The sequence below is a fragment of the Phaseolus vulgaris genome, chromosome 10 (assembly GCF_051622355.1).
Source record: "Phaseolus vulgaris cultivar YP4 chromosome 10, ASM5162235v1, whole genome shotgun sequence".
Classification (NCBI taxonomy): domain Eukaryota; kingdom Viridiplantae; phylum Streptophyta; class Magnoliopsida; order Fabales; family Fabaceae; genus Phaseolus; species Phaseolus vulgaris.
The window spans coordinates 8,336,025-8,353,522 of record NC_143507.1 but is presented as its reverse complement, the minus strand read 5'-3'; the positions used below and the strand labels follow the sequence as shown (position 1 = coordinate 8,353,522).

Sequence of the window (17,498 nt, the reverse complement as noted above, 5' to 3'; positions counted from 1 at the left end):
GCAATCGAAGAACAAATGTCTACAAGATTTTGCCTCCTTCCCGCACAAACAACACCTCGAGCTATCCACCAAAACCCCTATTCTACTCATATTTGGCATAGTAGCAAGCTTGTTTTCCTTCAACCTCCAAGCAGTAAGCACTGCAGAGGGTACTGCCTTGCACCTCCACAACTTACAATAAATCGGTGAAGAATCTGCCTCTTTGTCCTTCCTAACAAGATTGTAGGCAGAATTAACTGAAAAAGTTTGGAGACCCCCCTCTTTCCAAATCCAACTATCAGCCTCTCCCGGGGCAACCCTAGCCTCAAGCAGAAGCTGACTCAACTGATCCGCCATCAACTTCTCCCACTCAAAAAACAGTCTTCTCCAAGCTAGCTGCCAAACCCAAACTCCGTTAGACCAAAAACCAAGCTTCGTCAGCTTTGCGTCTTTGGTAGAACTAATAGAAAACAATCTTGGAAAGGCATTCTTCAGCGTCTCACCATTCAACCAACTTTCCTTCCAGAAATAAATATCCTTCTCGTCACCAACTTTCCACTTGAAACCGTCTTCAAAGCTTCTTCCCTAACCCTCCGAAGACCACACCTCTTTCAAATCTTTCCACCAAAGAGAGCACCTCCTACCTTTTCCTTCCTCTCCTAAACTTCTCCACCCTCCGTATTTAGAAGTGAGAACCTCCCTCCAAAGGTCACCCTCGATCGAACCCAACCTCCAAATCCACTTCCCCAATAAAGCCAAGTTAAACAACTTTGGATCAATAATCCCAAGCCCCCCAAACTCGCGAGGCTTACAGGCCAATCTCCAGGAAGCCCAAGCAATCTTCCTTCCTTCTGCACCCCACTCCCAGAGAAAATTTCTTTGTATCCTAATAAGCTTTCCTGCCATCCCAGAAGGCAGTTTGAATAATGACAAAAGAATAGCGGAAGAGAAAAGAGCACAGACTTAATCAAAAAAATCCTCCCAGCCATCGTCAAACATCTTCCCTTCCACCTGCTTAATCTAGCCTGAACTTTCTCAATCACCCCATTCCAAAAGTTGCCACACTTATGACTCCCACCAACTGACATACCCAAGTAGATAAAAGGGGAAACCATTGTATCACAGTTAAGAATAGTTGTGAATCGCTGAAGCACGACCTGGTCCAACCCCGTCCCACCAATCCTACTCTTCGCAAAATTAACTTTTAACCCGGAGGATAGCTCGAAACATTGCAAAATTGCCTTAATGTTAAAAACACTTTTGGTATTTGCTTCGCAAAAGAACAGTGTATTGTCTGCATATTGTAACATATTTACCTTTACTTTATCCTTTCCAACCTCCAAACTGTCAATCAACTTCTTTTCTTCTGCTACCCTTGCCACCCCAGCTAACCCTTCTGCCACAATGAGGAAGAGAAAAAGAGCAAGCGGATCGCCCTAGCGGAGACCCTTTCTAGGTTAGAACTCCCTGGTTGGGCTCCCATTTACAAGGACAGAAACCGAAGCTGACTTAAGCAACCCTTTATCCACCGAATCCAATGGTCACAAAATCCCAACCTCCTTAGCATATAAAATATAAAATCCCAATTCTCCGAGTCGTAAGCCTTCTCATAATCGACTTTGAAGAAAATGTAGCTCTTCCTCTTTCTCTTGTATTCTTCCAGAACCTCATTTGCAACTAGCACACTGTCCAATAAACCTCTTCCTTCAAGAAAAGCCGACTGTCTAACATCTTTAATTTTTCTGATCACCTTTTTCAAACGCAAGGAAAGCGCCTTAGAGATCATCTTGTACAAGCAACCTACTAATGAAATAGGTCTAAACTCCCCTAGCTGTTGATGATTTTCTACTTTTGGTATCAAACAAAGAAACGACGCATTCGAACCTCTTGGCCAACTGCCGTAACCTGCAAAATCCTTTACTGCTGACACCACGTCCTTCTTCAGGATGTCCCAACAAGATTTTAGGAAACCAAAGTTAAAACCATCAGGGCCGGGACTCTTTGAACTATCACACCCCCAAATCTCAACTCTGACCTCTTCTTCCGAAAAATCACCAATTAGCATCTCATTGTCGGCTTCTGAAATGGAATTGAATTCAACCTTATCCAATTTGACCTGGCAAGCATCATTCCTAGCGAACCTTTCTTCAAAGAACTCACAAACCTTATCCTTTACCTCCTCCTTATTGTGACACCATTTGTTATTAAAAAAAAAAAAAATAACTTGCTGATTCCTTACCCCCCTACAATTGATATTACATGTTTAAATATTTAAAAAACATCACCATTTTGTTTAAGTCGATTCTAGTTAAATCAGGTTCGTATCTTTTTTTTTCAAAACACATTATTTTGCCCTAGTGGTTATATTTATTTTCAAAATTAATTCAAACTACAATAATAAAATTTGCTCATCTAGTGTTATACGGATTGTTCATTATTGTGCGTGCCATGACTCATATATAGTTGAACATTAAAGTATTTATCTTTTAATGTCATTTATTGAGATTCAAATCCCCATGCACATTTATTGAGAAGGAAAATTTTCTTTTGACACGATTCTTCAAAAACAACAACTGTCTAAAGCTGCAAACTTATCACTGCGGCTACTTTAAGAACCACACACTGATGGAGATTAGAGAGTGGAAGACTTCTATATAACAGTTGTTCTATTTCATCCTCCAAAGCTACAAAGTAAACCCAAGATTTCCATGGAGAAAACAACACACATTGCAGTTATTCCTGGTCTAGGCTTCTCCCATTTAGTTCCCATTCTTCAGTTCTCCAAACAACTTGTTCATCTCCATCCACATTTTCATGTCACCTGCATTGTTCCCTCACTTGGCTCTCTCCCACCTGCCTCCAAAGCCATCCTTCAAACTCTTCCTCCAAACATCAACCCCATTTTGCTTCCACCAGTCAACCTCAACGACCAACCACAAGGGACTCCTGTACTACTCCAAATTCATCTCGCAATGGCTCGATCTATGCAATCCATTCATCACACTCTGAAGTCCATCACTTCCAAGACACCCCTCGTGGCCATGGTCATTGATGGTTTAGCCCTTGAAGCACTAGATTTCGCTCGAGAGCTCAACATCTTGTGCTACATTTACTTCCCTTGCTCAGTCACAACACTCTCCACCTACTTCTACATGCCCAAGTTGGATGAGGAAACATTATGTGAGTACAAAGATCTGCCGCATCCCATCCAAGTACCAGGTTGTCTTTCATTTCATGGTCGGGATCTATTTTCCCTAGCACACGATCGGACTGGTCTCTATTACAAACTCTTTCTACAACGTGTTAAACGATTCCCTCTTGTTGATGGAATCTTTGTGAATAGCTTCTTGGAAATGGAAACAGGTCCTATAAGAGCATTGGAAGAGGAGGGAAGGGGGTACACTCCTGTGCATCCTGTTGGACCAATTGTCCAAACTGGAGCAGCTTCTACAACTGGGTTGGAGTGTCTGACATGGTTGGAAAAGCAGCAAGATGGTTCGGTTTTGTATGTGTCTTTTGGGAGTGGTGGAATGCTCTCACAAGAGCAAATGAATGAGCTTGCATATGGTTTGGAATTGAGTAACCACAAGTTCTTGTGGGTTGTGAGAGCTCCGAATGATGTAGTCGATGCTGCTTATCTTGGTGAACAAAAGCATGAAGACCCCTTAGAGTTCTTGCCAAGAGGGTTCTTGAAGAGGACCAGAGACCGAGGTATGGTTGTTCCTTTATGGGCACCCCAGATTGAAATCCTTGGACATGGTTCAGTTGGTGGGTTTTTGTCTCACTGTGGGTGGAATTCAACCCTAGAGAGTGTGGTGCATGGTGTGCCACTCATCACATGGCCACTGTTTGCGGAGCAAAAGATGAATGCTGTTGTGCTGAGTGAGGGTTTGAAAGTGGGAGTGAGGCCAAGAGAGAGTGAAAAAGGGTTGGTGGAAAGGGAAGAAGTTGTTGAGATGATTAAGTGTGTAATGGAAGGGAAAAAAGGAGGGGAAATGCGCAAGAGAATGAAGGCACTAAAAGAAGCTGCTGCTAACACTCTCAAAGAACATGGATCTTCTACAGAAACCCTTTCTCAGTTAGCATTCAAGTGGAAAAGTTTGGCATCTGAAAACAAGTTTTGCTGAATGCTTGGAGGATCTTTGCTTTGTCACTGTTTCTGTTTAATTTTGTTTTGTAATGACACTAATAATTCTGCAGATTTATTGTACCTTCGTATGATATAGTTTGTGGGGTTTGCAGTTTTACTTTATCTGCACGTTTAAAATGTTAGCATTGAACTTATTGATAGTTTTATTTAAATCACTAAAATAATATAGCCATTTTTGAGTTAAAGAAATACATTACTCATCAACTCATGTGTTATAACCAGAAGTCTTTCAGACCATGACAATTTATCCTAGAAAAATGATGTATTTTTTTACACGACTAATTTTATTTGACATCCATGTGACACCAGTAAATAATAATAATAATATACTAAATTAAGTAATTTAAATAAAATATAAAGTAAAATATGAAATATAAAAATAATAAAATGAACTGTAGTGTTGGACTGAAAAATTTGGAAATGAAAACCTAAGTGAAAAAGATGAGGGAAGTTTATCAAGATATTTTTTTAGCAAAGAAAAAATGGGGAGTCAAAAAATCATTTTTCTTTTTAGAAAAGGAAAATGCTGGGTGAACAACCGGTGCTCATGTTGCTCCAGGATACAACTGATGTCGTTGGCAAAAATATTAATATTATATTTGTCATGTGGGGCCCATGAAACATTTTGAAAAGTTTAAAATTTTTTACGATTGTGAAATTAGGTTTACAATTGTGGTCTTTCACTTTCGTCTTCCACTCTCTTCTTTCACTTTCCTCTTTCACTTTTCGATTGTCGATCCCGTGCTTCAGCGGTCTCCTCTCTGAGTTCTCCAGTGGCTTGGTGTTGTCGTTCAGTTAGTGCCTTGGTGCTCTCCTCAAGTTCTCCAGTGTCGTCATCGGTGTTTGCAAGGAGGCATGTCCTTCTCTTTTCACGATGGTTGGGTGATAAGGGTAATACATTTTTTATTCATTGGTTTATGAAGTGAAACATTGATGTTGTGTGATGATCTTGTGTGATTTTCTGTTATTTGTGTTATTTAGATGGTGGTGTAGACCGTTGAGTAATACTGTCATGTTCTAGAAATTCCTTGCGAAGAGTTGGTTTGTCAGTGCATGAGAAAAATGAATTAGACCATAAGACTGTTGTCTTCTTAGTGTTACACCAGTTGTTATAGAGACAGTAACATGTAGTATGCTTTCACGATTCAGTTTTAGTTCAAGTTTCCTCTTCAAGCAAGTCTGAACCTTTTCTCCCATCAATGCTGAGGTGTTGGTATTGTGGTTATTTCACCCAATGTTTACACTTAAATTTGAAGTTTTACATGAAAAGGCCACAAAATGAAGAGAAAAAGAAAGACCGGTCCATTACTAGACAAGCTGATATAAAATTGATATATTTATTTGACACTCCTAAAGCTCGAGCATATAAATTGTATGCTCTAAGCGTTGAACAAAGGAGTTTGGTAATTCTTGGTAATATTTGGTAATTGTTAAGGCAAATGAGTATTCCAATTATTTCCCAATACATTTTAGGATTTGAATTTGTCTGGCCTTGCTTTTCTAACTTTTGATTTGGACCCATGTGGTTGTCAATGAGCTTACAATCCATTAAACTTGTTTTTTCTAGGACATCGAAGGCATAAGTTCTCAATTTTTTCCTTGGATTAAGCCACCTCTATTTCGAGGAAGTATTTTAGATAGCAAATATCCTTAGTCTAAGAGAGATTGAATAAATGTTGTCTCAATTGGGAGTTTGGTCCATCTAAATGTCATTGTCCAACTCATTGTGAAGATAGAAACTTTTAGTGTGTAATTGATGATGAGGCCAAAAAAACCATGTCAAGGAAGAGGTCATCAAAATTAATCTTAGGTAAAGGGGAAAATGTATGTGATAATCGAAGACCATATAATTAGTGTATGTTTTGCGACTAATTGGGCCATAAAACAATAAAGCCATCCTTGGGCCATTACACTTCCTGCACATACCCAGTAAAACTTTTTGTGAAAATCTGAAGTGAGTGTTTGCGTTGGGCATGATGTGAGGAGAAAGTGTGTTAGATCAGGTCTTTAGAGGCCATGAGTGTAGGGCACTGTCAAGTGAGCACAAAATTCACTGAATTTAGAGAGTAGCATATGTGGTGACCCTAATAAGAATATGTGTTGACCCACATTAGACTTCCTGCACAGAGGTAGGAAACTGTTTTTGGAAATTTGAAGTGAGTTTTTGTGTTGGTTGGGGTGAGGCATGAGGTGGGGAGAAAGTGAGTTAAATCAGGGGTTCCTGCACACACATTTACAGAATACATTCTTTCTTCATTGGTTTATTTTTTTCATGGTTTATGGTTGAAAAGAAGTTAGTGAATTGTTGTTGTATTCGATGAAAATTGTTGTTGTATTCGATGAATTGGTTGATATATTTAGTTTTGGACAGTTTTGAGATGGTTTCTTCCGGTTCGATGGGAAAGTATGAAAGTCAAAGGTTTGATCATGAAGGAAGGAGAATGAAGGTTTCATTTATATTATTACTACGTTGCTATTATTTAATTTTGAAAATTTGAAATTATATTCAATTTAAACATTTCCCTTTTATGTTCGAGTAAGGCACAGAGTGCATACTGGACATATTGTTCAAATCAATAGAAATTTGACGTCGTTGCAACGCCAAAGAATAGAGGCAACCCCTTTTAAGTGGATGTTGCAATTACAAGAAGAGTTCTACATATCAAGTCCCGTTCTTCGGGAACTGATTAGTAGGTGGAGTGTCGATGATAATTGTTTCAGGATAAGACAACATTTATTGCCTTTTAAGGTTCTTGTTGTGTGTTTCGCTCTGGGGTTGCCAGTGGTGGGTCAACAATTATCTTTGGAGGATGATGGTGGTGGGTTGGTGAACAAGGTTTTTGGAGGAGACGACATAAAGTTAGATATTCTTATGGAAAAATTGGGGAACCAAGTTTATAGGAAAAAAAAATGTTGATGAATTTTGTCGATTGTACATACTTCTTTTGTTATATGTTTTCTTTTTGCCTAGGACTTTTTCTTCTTTTCCTTTTAAGGTTTTAGATAATTTAGATGCACTGCAGACATACAATTGGGGCGGTGCAGTATATGACTTATTAGTTTAGAGTTTAACACGGTCATCAGAGGTATATAACAACCAAATGAATGACCGTGAAATAAATTTGGCTGGTTGCATTCCTGTTTTGCAGGTTAGTGGCAATTATAAGAAATGAATATGTACTTCAACTTTATTAAATTTGTGAAGTTTTGAATGACTAACATTCCTTTTTTGGCACCAGGTTTGGGTTGTTCAACATCTTGGCATTGGCATCCCTGTTGTGGATAGAATGTGTTTTCCGCAGTTTTTGCAGTGATCGTGTGTAAAGATTCAATCAAACAGTTGAAATGAAGTGTTCTGTGTTGCTGAGGTATTTAATTGTGTGTTTAAGACCTTAACTAACATTGGTGTATTTTTATATCTTCATCAATTCAAAAAAGTTGTTATTGTAGATTGTATGGGATTGGATAGTGACTAATGTGGAGGAAGGATTGAACATTGTTAAAGAAGCCCTTGAAATTGGAAAGGAGCATCATGAATATAGTGGTTATTCTTTTAGTGAGTGTGAGAAAGTTCATAACAAGCATAAATTGTGTGAAGACCTACTTCTACAGAATAACAAAAGGATACGTGATGTTCAGAACCAATTAAGAGTGCTTCAAGAAAAGTTGCACAAAAAAAACCATTGGTCATCTTCCACAGGTGTACCTAAGGACACTACTAGGTCACGTCCTCGAAGGTCACCTTGTCCACATTCAAGTGGTGGAAGCCCACATCCTATTGACATGCTTAAGATGTATACAACGTTGTGTTCATTGGTGAGAATGGATAGGAACCGGTAAGTTAATATTGTGAAGTACCATAAATTATTTATTTTTTTGTATGGTGATGAATTTATCTTCTTCTTTTAGTGTTGTTGTTGACATTGAAGGCAACATATTGACCGGTTTGGACCTGTAGTCTTTATCTCCGGAAGCCAGAGTTGACAACATGGTATAATTAGAAGTAATAGTTGTGTGTTGTATTTTGCAATTGTTTGAAAACTTATTTCATTGAAATAGTTTTTAGGTTATGTTGTTTGCAACGGGATTGTTCATGGTTGATCAACTTCAAATGAATGGAAGGGTTCAACGTTTTTCCTTTAACCCTCTTTTTGTTGTGAGTGAATTGTCGATTTAAATTTCGTTTTGATATGTATAGTTTTTGTTAATAACACTAAATTTTTTGCTTCTTAAAGGATCGTGTTATTCAAGAAATGAATACAACTTCGGAAAAAGAAAGAGTGGGACAAGAAGGATTATTGTTCGTTTGCAAAAGATTTGAATCACTAGCACATTGTGGTTTTGTAAGTTTGTATTATATAATTTTCTATGATGCTTGGGGGCATAACTTTTGATGTGTTCAATTAAGTTATAGTATTCACTTTTAGGTGTTCGTCCCAACGGTGCACAATGACCATTGGTGGGTGTACGCTTTTAATTTTCATAGTAGGGAATTGTGTGTCTTGGATCCACTCGGTCATAGAAAGGGATGACGCAACAAAATTGATAAATTCATGGTAAAGACTAGAGCATGATGTTTAGTAAACAATGAATCCATGAATTTGGTATTTCCTTTGTGATGTTCTTGTATTGTATGTTGCAGGTTGTGCAAGTTGACCATCTGTACAAAATTCTACAGTAGTTTGGTAGAATGAATAGTCCCCCTATAAAAGTAGTGAAAGAAAAAATTCCTATGCATCCAAACGGGTTAGTATTTCAATGAAAATTATTCTTATTTTGATGCATACGAATATGTAATTTATTTTCATGTGCCTTCATTTATGCAATTATGATTGTGGAGTTTTGGTCTTGAAATATATTGAGCTTTGGAATGGTATGGTTGACTATCAGGGGAAGATGATCTCTAAATACAACACTGTACGTATTTGTTTCCTTTACTATTGGACTAAAAGTTGTCAGTTTTATTGTTAATTGAAAATTTATTTTGACAATTTTTCAGGACGAACTTCAACAATTCTGTCAGAAATGGTTTGCAATTGGGTGCTAGATGCGTGTAATGCAGAACGCGAAAGTGTCTTGAAACAATTCAACTTTCGTGGTAGTTCAAAATGATGATGGTTCAGAGTCCACTGGATCTGAAGTTTCATGTCGTGCAATTGGGTACTTATTTGTTAGATGTCTTAGAGGATGTTAACAAGTTCTTACATGTACTTTGTAATGAAATGTGTATGCAGTTGTTCAATGAATTTTTGTGAATGTTGTGTGAAGTACGTATTAAAAGACGTAGTAAGGGTCTCATGAGCATTCAGAAATGTACAAATACTAGCATTCATTTGAACAATGTTACAAATTTTTAATGCAAAAAATGAAGACCAATATTGTTGTAGCATTACATGCAGCAGGGCATCTAATTACAATTAATATTACTTTCCATCATTTCTGATTATTATGACATGGTTTTTCCACAAGTGGTTTTATTTGTATTGAGCCCAAAGGGTCCATTAGCAGGTCTCACATACTTTGGAAGGTAACTGTTATGACCGTCTCTGATGAAGGATGTCTTGGTTCTGACTTCCTTGGACTGAGTGAAAAGAAACTTATAAATATTTAGATTTCCCCATTTTGGTGCACTAAAATAATTGTAAAATGAAGAATATTAAGTTAAGGTACAAAATTTGGTCCCTTTTTTACCAACTCTTTGGCTAAGATATATACAACAAGGATCCAAGAGAGAAAGAAAAAAAGTTAATGATACTATGCATAAGCAACATTGGATCCAAAAGTTGAACTTAATGTTCCTGAAAAATTAATCATATTTACAATTTAAAATAACAAACAAAACAAAATTGTTGTCAAGTGGTAGGAAATAAGTGGTGACATCTGAAGGAAAATGTGGTGACCTGTCACAATGTTTCTGCACACACTACATTTTCGTATTTTGACCCACTGTCAAAAGTGTAGTGCTTGAAAAGGGCGAAGCATTCGCATGATGTGGGTGTCAAGTGAGGGAGGAGTGGGCCACCTATATGGCTGTGAACAATTAAAATCACAGATGAACTTGTCTCATATCAAACTTGGTGGTGACCTGGTAGGAAATAAGTGGTGACCTATGAAGGAAAATGTGGTCACCTGTGACAAAGTTTCTACACACACTACATTTTCGTATTTTGATCCACTGTGAAAAATAGAGTGCGTTAGAAGGGCGATGCATGAACATGATGTGGGTGTGAAGTGAGGGAGGATGGGCCCACCTACATGGATGTGAATAATTGCAATCACAGATGGACTTGGCTCATGTCAAACATTGTGTTGACCTGGTGGGAAATAAGTGGTGACCTCTGAAGGCAAATGTGGTGACCTGTGACAAAGTTTCTGCACACACACTACATTTTCGTATTTTGATCCATTGTGTAAAGTGGAGTGCTTTAGAAGGGAGATGCATGAGCATGATGTGGGTGTGAATTGAGGGAGGATGGGGCCACCTATATGGATGTGAAAAAAGTGAAATAACAGATGGACATGGCTCATGCTGGAAGGAAATAAATGGTGACCTCTAAAGGAAAATGTGTTGACCTGTGACAAGGTTTCTGCACACACTACATTTTTGTATTTTGACGTACTATGAAAAGTGCAGTGCTTGAGAAGGGCGATGCATGAGCATGATATGGGTGTGAAGTAATCAAAATTATTTCGTGCAAGCTAAATTGGACCCCTTCATCACTCGACCATTTTCGCTTAATCTAAATTATTTCGTGCAAGCTAAATTGGACCTCTTCAGCAGCTTAATCCAAATTATTCCATGCAAGCTAAATTGGACTTCTTCAGCACTGGACCATTTTCGCTTAATCCAAATTATTTTGTGCAAGCTAAATTGGAACCCTTCAGCACTGAACCGTTTTCGCTTAATCTAAATTATTTCGTGCAAGCTAAATTGGACCTCTTTAGCACTGGATCATTTTCGCTTAATCTAAATTATTTCGTGCAAGCTAAATTGGACCTCTTCAGCACTGGACCATTTTCGTTTAATCCAAATTATTTCGTGCAAGCTAAATTCAACCCCTTCAGCACTGGACTGTTTTCGCTTCATCTAAATTATTTCGTGCAAGTTAAATTGGACCTCTTCAACATTGGACCATTTTCGTTTAATCCTAATTATTTCGTGCAAGCTAAATTGGACCCCTTCAGCACTAGACCGTTTTCGCTTAATCCAAATTATTTAGTGCATGCCAAAAAACATTAATGCTTAAATACAAGTAATGTTTGCCTTTAGGTAGACTCAAATTAGGTGTCTCAAGGGAAAATGCATCATTGCTAAGACTACACACATAATACATCGATTTAGAATAAATTTATCGCATTTTGGGGATAACCATGTACACTGTAATCTTACAAAATATTTTGAATACGGTCAAAAAAAATTCATACAAACATATACAACCAGTCATTACATGTGGGTGGCTGAACATCTACCACAATTGCTCAAGATTAAATAACAAAATTGTACATGTGTCATTCATAAACTCCATCCTTAAAACATTGTCACATCCATTTAATTTACTGAGTGCATTGTTTTTTACTTGCAATGGAATAACAAACATGACTTCAAAACACCTTCATGTATAACAAATTTACTGGAAAAAAAATTGTAATAAGTTATAGTACAAATAACCAAATGACCTGATGTGCACTTCAGTGGTGTCAAATATTCAAATTACTATCTAGTCCCTTTCAATTATGACTAACAAAATCGTTTTTTTCCTCTTCCATACCTAATCCATGGTGATTTCATCACAACCGACTTCACATGTTTCCTTGCTCTATGCTTCACTTGGGTGAATATGTTACTTTTTCTTCTCCCCCATCTTGGTCTTCAGGTACGTCTTGCTCTTGGGGTAAGTCTTTCTCTTCGATACGTCTTGCTCTTCGGGTACGTGTTGCTATTCGGGTACATGTTGCTCTTCGGGTATGCCTTGCTCATCGGGTATGCCTTGCTCTTCAGGTATGTCTTGCTCACCGGGTTTGTCTTTATCATCAATGTAAGACGTCTGCAGATGTTCATCATCATCTACAGAAGGACTATCACGCACATAAGATTTTGCACGTGCACTTAAAAATTCTTGTAACTCTTTCAACTCCTTCTCCAAATTGTTGATGACGACCTGTTGTTCCTTCGCTTGGCGAAGTATATCAATTACTTCCACCTTCATTTTACCATAGTCCTTTTTTTTACATGTCGGTTGTAAATCCACGTCGAACTACCTCAAATGCTTGTACAACGAATTCCTTTTGCAACTCTTCATTGGACGCAGATAAGTACACAATAATCTGTTCATGCACACAACAAATATCAACATAAATGAAAAAAAAAACTAAGTATTGTACATTAAATAAAAATTTCAATGTATTCTACACATCACATTCTGTTGCAGTCCAGATGCAATTTCAATGTCACCCAACCTAACATCCATCCAATGTGTGATACGAGGATATCTATTTCCAATCCTCAACATTTGCCGCTTGTAAGAGAACAAATGTTCAAGAGCCCATATCTACACAATTCATGTCAAATTAATGCCAGTAACCAGAAAATGTATGGGAAGTCATTACACATACGAAGTAAACATTTTAAATTACCTGCATCAAGTACACACAACCACGAACATGGATATGTGTAACATTAGTTTTCCTCCTCATACACTTTGAAGTTGAACACAAACTATGAACCAAAAATTCATAAACTAAACATCCCCAATTAAACCTACCCAATTCGCCTAGATCATCCACAACCCACCAGGAACTAAACCCATTCTACTTGGAAATAAAAACTCTGACATTCCTAATATCTATGGAACATTCGTTGCGACATTTAAAAATTTCATCATAAATCATTTTCACAGATACATGACTACTTTTGAAAAAACTCCTACTCTTACAATTGTTTTCTGTTTTTTCTAAGTTAAGTTTGTCTCCCACAACTCTAAGACCTATACCTAAACAAACATCTAACAAAGTAAATGGGACAACTCTAGAGCTGACTACAAAACCATGACTTCTCTCCACCCACCTACTACATAACTCCCTTAAAAGGTAGCGACTCAATTTCAGGTTCCCATCCAGCACAATTAGCCAACCAAAGGGGGTTGACTGGATAATAAAATTTTCTTCAACACTTAAGATTTTGTTCAAACTTCCCAAAATACCTTTAGGAACAGAATATTTCCTAATTTTACAGAATCTAACAGAGTGACCTCCCTTCATGCAATAAAAACATGTAACAACCGGTTGTTTCGATTTTTCAATCGGTTGTTTTTCTGGCAGTTTTGAAAAAGACTTTGAAAACTTATCTTGCTTGCTCTGTGGATTAAAACCTAATCCTACTTTTCCAAAAACAATATTTTGAGATGCTAAGACATTCTTAAAGTTGGATTTACCCTTTAAAAGTTTATCCACAGTTTTCACAAGGTAGTGAACCTTCTTTTCAAGAGATTCATAATTTTCACAAACAAGAGAGTCACACTTGCAAGAAGAGTTTTTGTAAAGCATATCAAGATTTTCAAAATCAGTTTTTGAATTCTCCAACTCTTATTCCAGTGCCTTGACTCTATTTTCAAGCCAGTTCTTCAACCCTTTCAATCGGTTGTTTAAGAGAGCCAATCGGTTAGCTTCCTCATGAGTTTCTTTAAAAGCTTGAAGCAATTGACTATAGTTTTCAGCATTTAAAGAAGTACAAGAGCTTACACTACTTACGTCATCTTCCTTTTTGGCCATCAAACACAAATTGGCTCCTTTTTATTTTTCTTTCTTTTCCTTCTTGCTTGACTTCTTGTCCTTGCTTTCTTTATTTCATTGTTACTCTCATGAGTTGCTTTAAGTGTATCCCACATCTCCTTAGCAGATTCACATTTTGAGACCCTGAAAAACTCTTTAGAATTCAAAGCAGAGGTGATAATATTCTTGGCAATACAATCATATTGTGCTATTTTACTTTCACTCTCAGTCCATTGGGACCAAGGTTTTCAAAGAAAACATCATCTTTTTCAAACATAGGAATAAAAGGACCATTTTCTATTGCATCCCAAATTCCTCTATCTAGTGATTCAACAAAGATTTTCATTCTAACCTTCCAAAACTGATAATTCAAACCACAAAATAAAGGTGGCCTGTTTATTGAGGCACCCTCCCCAAAAGGTAATTTTTCAGCCATAAGAAAAAGGTTTTTAGGATCAAACTTGAATATCTTTCAAGATTCAAGCTCGTGATGCCAATTGTTAGAATATATGTCCTTAAACAAGAGGGGGGTGAATTGTTTATAAGAGATTTTCGAAAACTTTTGAAGGTTTAATGAAACTCAGTGAAGAAAACCAGAAGAGGAATCAAGTTAGCCAAGAACACAATCTGTTTTAAAGTGAAACTTAGAAAAACAATTGGTTGTTTCTTCGAATCAATCGGTTGTTTATACCAGTTAAAACATAAACAACTTAAAAACATAATTTAAAGGAGATCAGAGAAAGAGAAATGCACACAATCAGTTTATACTGGCTCACTATTACAACAATAGCTACATCCAGTTCCCAGAAGCCACTAGGTAATCCACTAAGCAATCAAACCAGATTACAAACACCACACACCAAAGTACCGACCTTGAACCCCTCAAGAAACACACTACCTTTGGCAAACAACACCAAGAGTATTGATCTTGAACACCCCAAGAACACACAACACTCCTTGGCAATACAACAACAGAAATACAGAAGATTGAGAAAAGGATTACACAAGATCAAAGTACAACTGAAAAGAATACAATTGCAATCATATTCCAATCTCACTTGAAAATCCAAAGCTTGATGTGAATCTTGAAAACTTGAGATCAAATATGTCAAACTGAATTTCTCAAAACTGTTTCTTTCTCTTCAAAAACATATAACAAACTATTTATATTTTTCAAAGATTGGTCAAAACATTTAATGAAGGAGCGTATTCAGTTAGAAATCATTTAAGACAGATTCACCAATCAAAACTTAATTTTGTTGGGATTTTCAAAGAAACAATCTGTTGAAAACACAAAATAATCGATTGATTTGGTTTGACAGTTAAGTCAACCAAGTCAAACAACTTTAAACCTTTTTCAAAACATCTAAGAGCAAAACAATAGGTTGTTTTTCACTTAATTGGAAAAACATCTAATTTCAAAAAGGTTTTAATTCACATCAGTTTTAGATTCAACAAAAGAGTGGATCACACTTTATTCTACCCAGATCCCACCCACACACAGCAGCAACACCAGCCTTTTATCAAACACCTTGGATTTAGATTCTTCAAAGCTCTTGATCACTCTTTATCAACAAATACGACTTAGTCCCCAAATGTCAGAGTGAACTAAGGCAAAAGGAGATGAAGCACGTTGTGAGACACTACTAGGAAAAGAACTATGAATGTGTTTCCCTAACTAACATGACTCACATGATAAACTAGACACATTAGACAAACTTGGAACAAGCTGTTGCATCTTGGCAAGACTAGGATGACCCAACCGAGCATGAATGAGAGATGGAAAATCCATAATCGCACCAACATGTGCAGAGATCTGTAGTTGATAAAGTCCATGAGACTCGCATTCTATGTCAATCATCCGTCCCGAACTCCAGTCCTGTAAAGAAACAAAATCTTTGGTAAAAGAAATAACACAATCAAGGGAACGAGTGAGACGACTAATGGATAATAAGTTAAATGGAGACCCAGGGAAATAAAGAACATTATCAATAGACAAAGAAGGAAAAAGGTTAATAGTACCAATACCATGTGATGGTACCTTATATCCATTGGCCATGGTAACTGAAGGTAAATAACCTGTAAGAGATAGGGAAGAGAAAAAAGATTGATTACCGGTAAAGTGATTTGTGGCACCTGAATCTAGAACCCAAGGGCCAAGGGAAGTAGAGTGAATGAGACCAACAAAAGATGTACCTGAATGTGCAACAGAAGCTGTGGAACTAGAGTTCTAACGATCCTCATACCATTTAAGAACTTCATTGAAAATAGCAAGTTGGCCTGGGTATCAATTGAAGTATGGTCCACAATAGAAGGTTGCACAAGAGCAGTTTGAGCAATTGCAACAGATTTAGGAGGACGACCATGTAAGGCATAACATCTGTCAATTTTATGGCCAAGTTTGCCACAATGATCACACTTGTGACGCCCTTTGCCCGACTTGTGAGGGCGAGTACGATCATTATGCTGAGAGACTAAAGCAGAAGAGTCATCAACACGAGACGTTATATCAGTGGTGTGTTTACCTAGCACACGCAAAAGGGTAGAACAAGTGGAAGTAAAATTGGGCACGATAGGAGATCCTAAAATTTGATCACCATAATTTTCAGCAACATTAGGATGGGTATGATGATCAACATAACCTTAACTCTTAAGTCATAACTTAATATCTGAGGCCCAAGTGTCATAATTGGTTCCATCCAATTTGTCAATTGAGATATGAACATTGACATAATTAGTATAAATAGATGGATCCGGCATAATGGCAGCGGAAGTAGCAACAGCGGCAGCGGAAGAAGCCAAAGTGGCAGCGGAAGCGGAAGAATCCATAGAGAATAAGGAAAAATCCAGTCACCGGTCAATTAGCGACAGCAACAAAGATGAAGGCTCTGGCAGCGATTCCGGCGGCGGTTCCGGCGAGATTCCAACGATGATCCGGCGACGGCTCTGACGATGGTCTGGCGGCGGCTCCGGCGAAGCGGCAACGGTGGCGGCTCTGGCGAGACGATGGGGCGGTGGCTGGAAAATTCCAGTGAACAGTGGGTTCACCAAAAAAATTGAACCCTAACCATATGCTCTAGATACCATATTAAAAGGAAAAGAAAGAATATGGTAAATCCCTTGTGTATTGAACACATAGGGTTATGTTTATATAGGAAAAAAAACGTATGGGTTAAGCCCATTACATAATAGAGATATCTAGTAATATCTATAATATTTCATAATATCTAATTGTATCTAACAATTACTATTCATCCTGATTGAAAAGGAAGGAAACTTTTTGTCTTTTTGTTTGTATCTAAGTGTTTGCAATTATTAGAGAGAGAGGAAAGACGAAACAAAAAGTGGAGAATGGGTCTCTCCAAGCTTGTGAATATTATCATTCAGCTATTATCCTATCAATTTTTAAATGCAAAGACAAATTTGTATCGCATCAATCACAAACTTTTATAAATTTTTCCTACACTTTTCACTCTATTTATCTTAATCCAAACAATGTAACTTTCTTTATCTTAAACCAAACAAAGCAATAAATGCATTAATGTAATTTATTGAGGTCCAAATCCCCATGAACATTTATTGAGAAGGAAAACGATTCTTC

The 17,498-nt window shown here is 37.3% G+C and overlaps 1 protein-coding gene across 1 annotated transcript; it reads left to right on the top strand.

Moving 5' to 3' along the window:
• Positions 1-2,529: 2,529 nt before the first annotated feature.
• LOC137818233 (hydroquinone glucosyltransferase) lies at positions 2,530-4,231 on the top strand. Its single transcript, XM_068621524.2, has one exon. It carries the CDS (start codon positions 2,688-2,690, stop codon positions 4,104-4,106), a length of 1,419 nt encoding a protein of 472 aa, XP_068477625.1. The 5' UTR covers positions 2,530-2,687; the 3' UTR covers positions 4,107-4,231.
• The last annotated feature ends 13,267 nt before the right edge of the window (positions 4,232-17,498 follow it).

Coding starts and splice junctions, on each gene's coding strand:
- LOC137818233 (XM_068621524.2), top strand. CDS start 2,688: ATGGAGAAAACAACACACATTGCAGTTATTCCTGGTCTAGGCTTCTCC.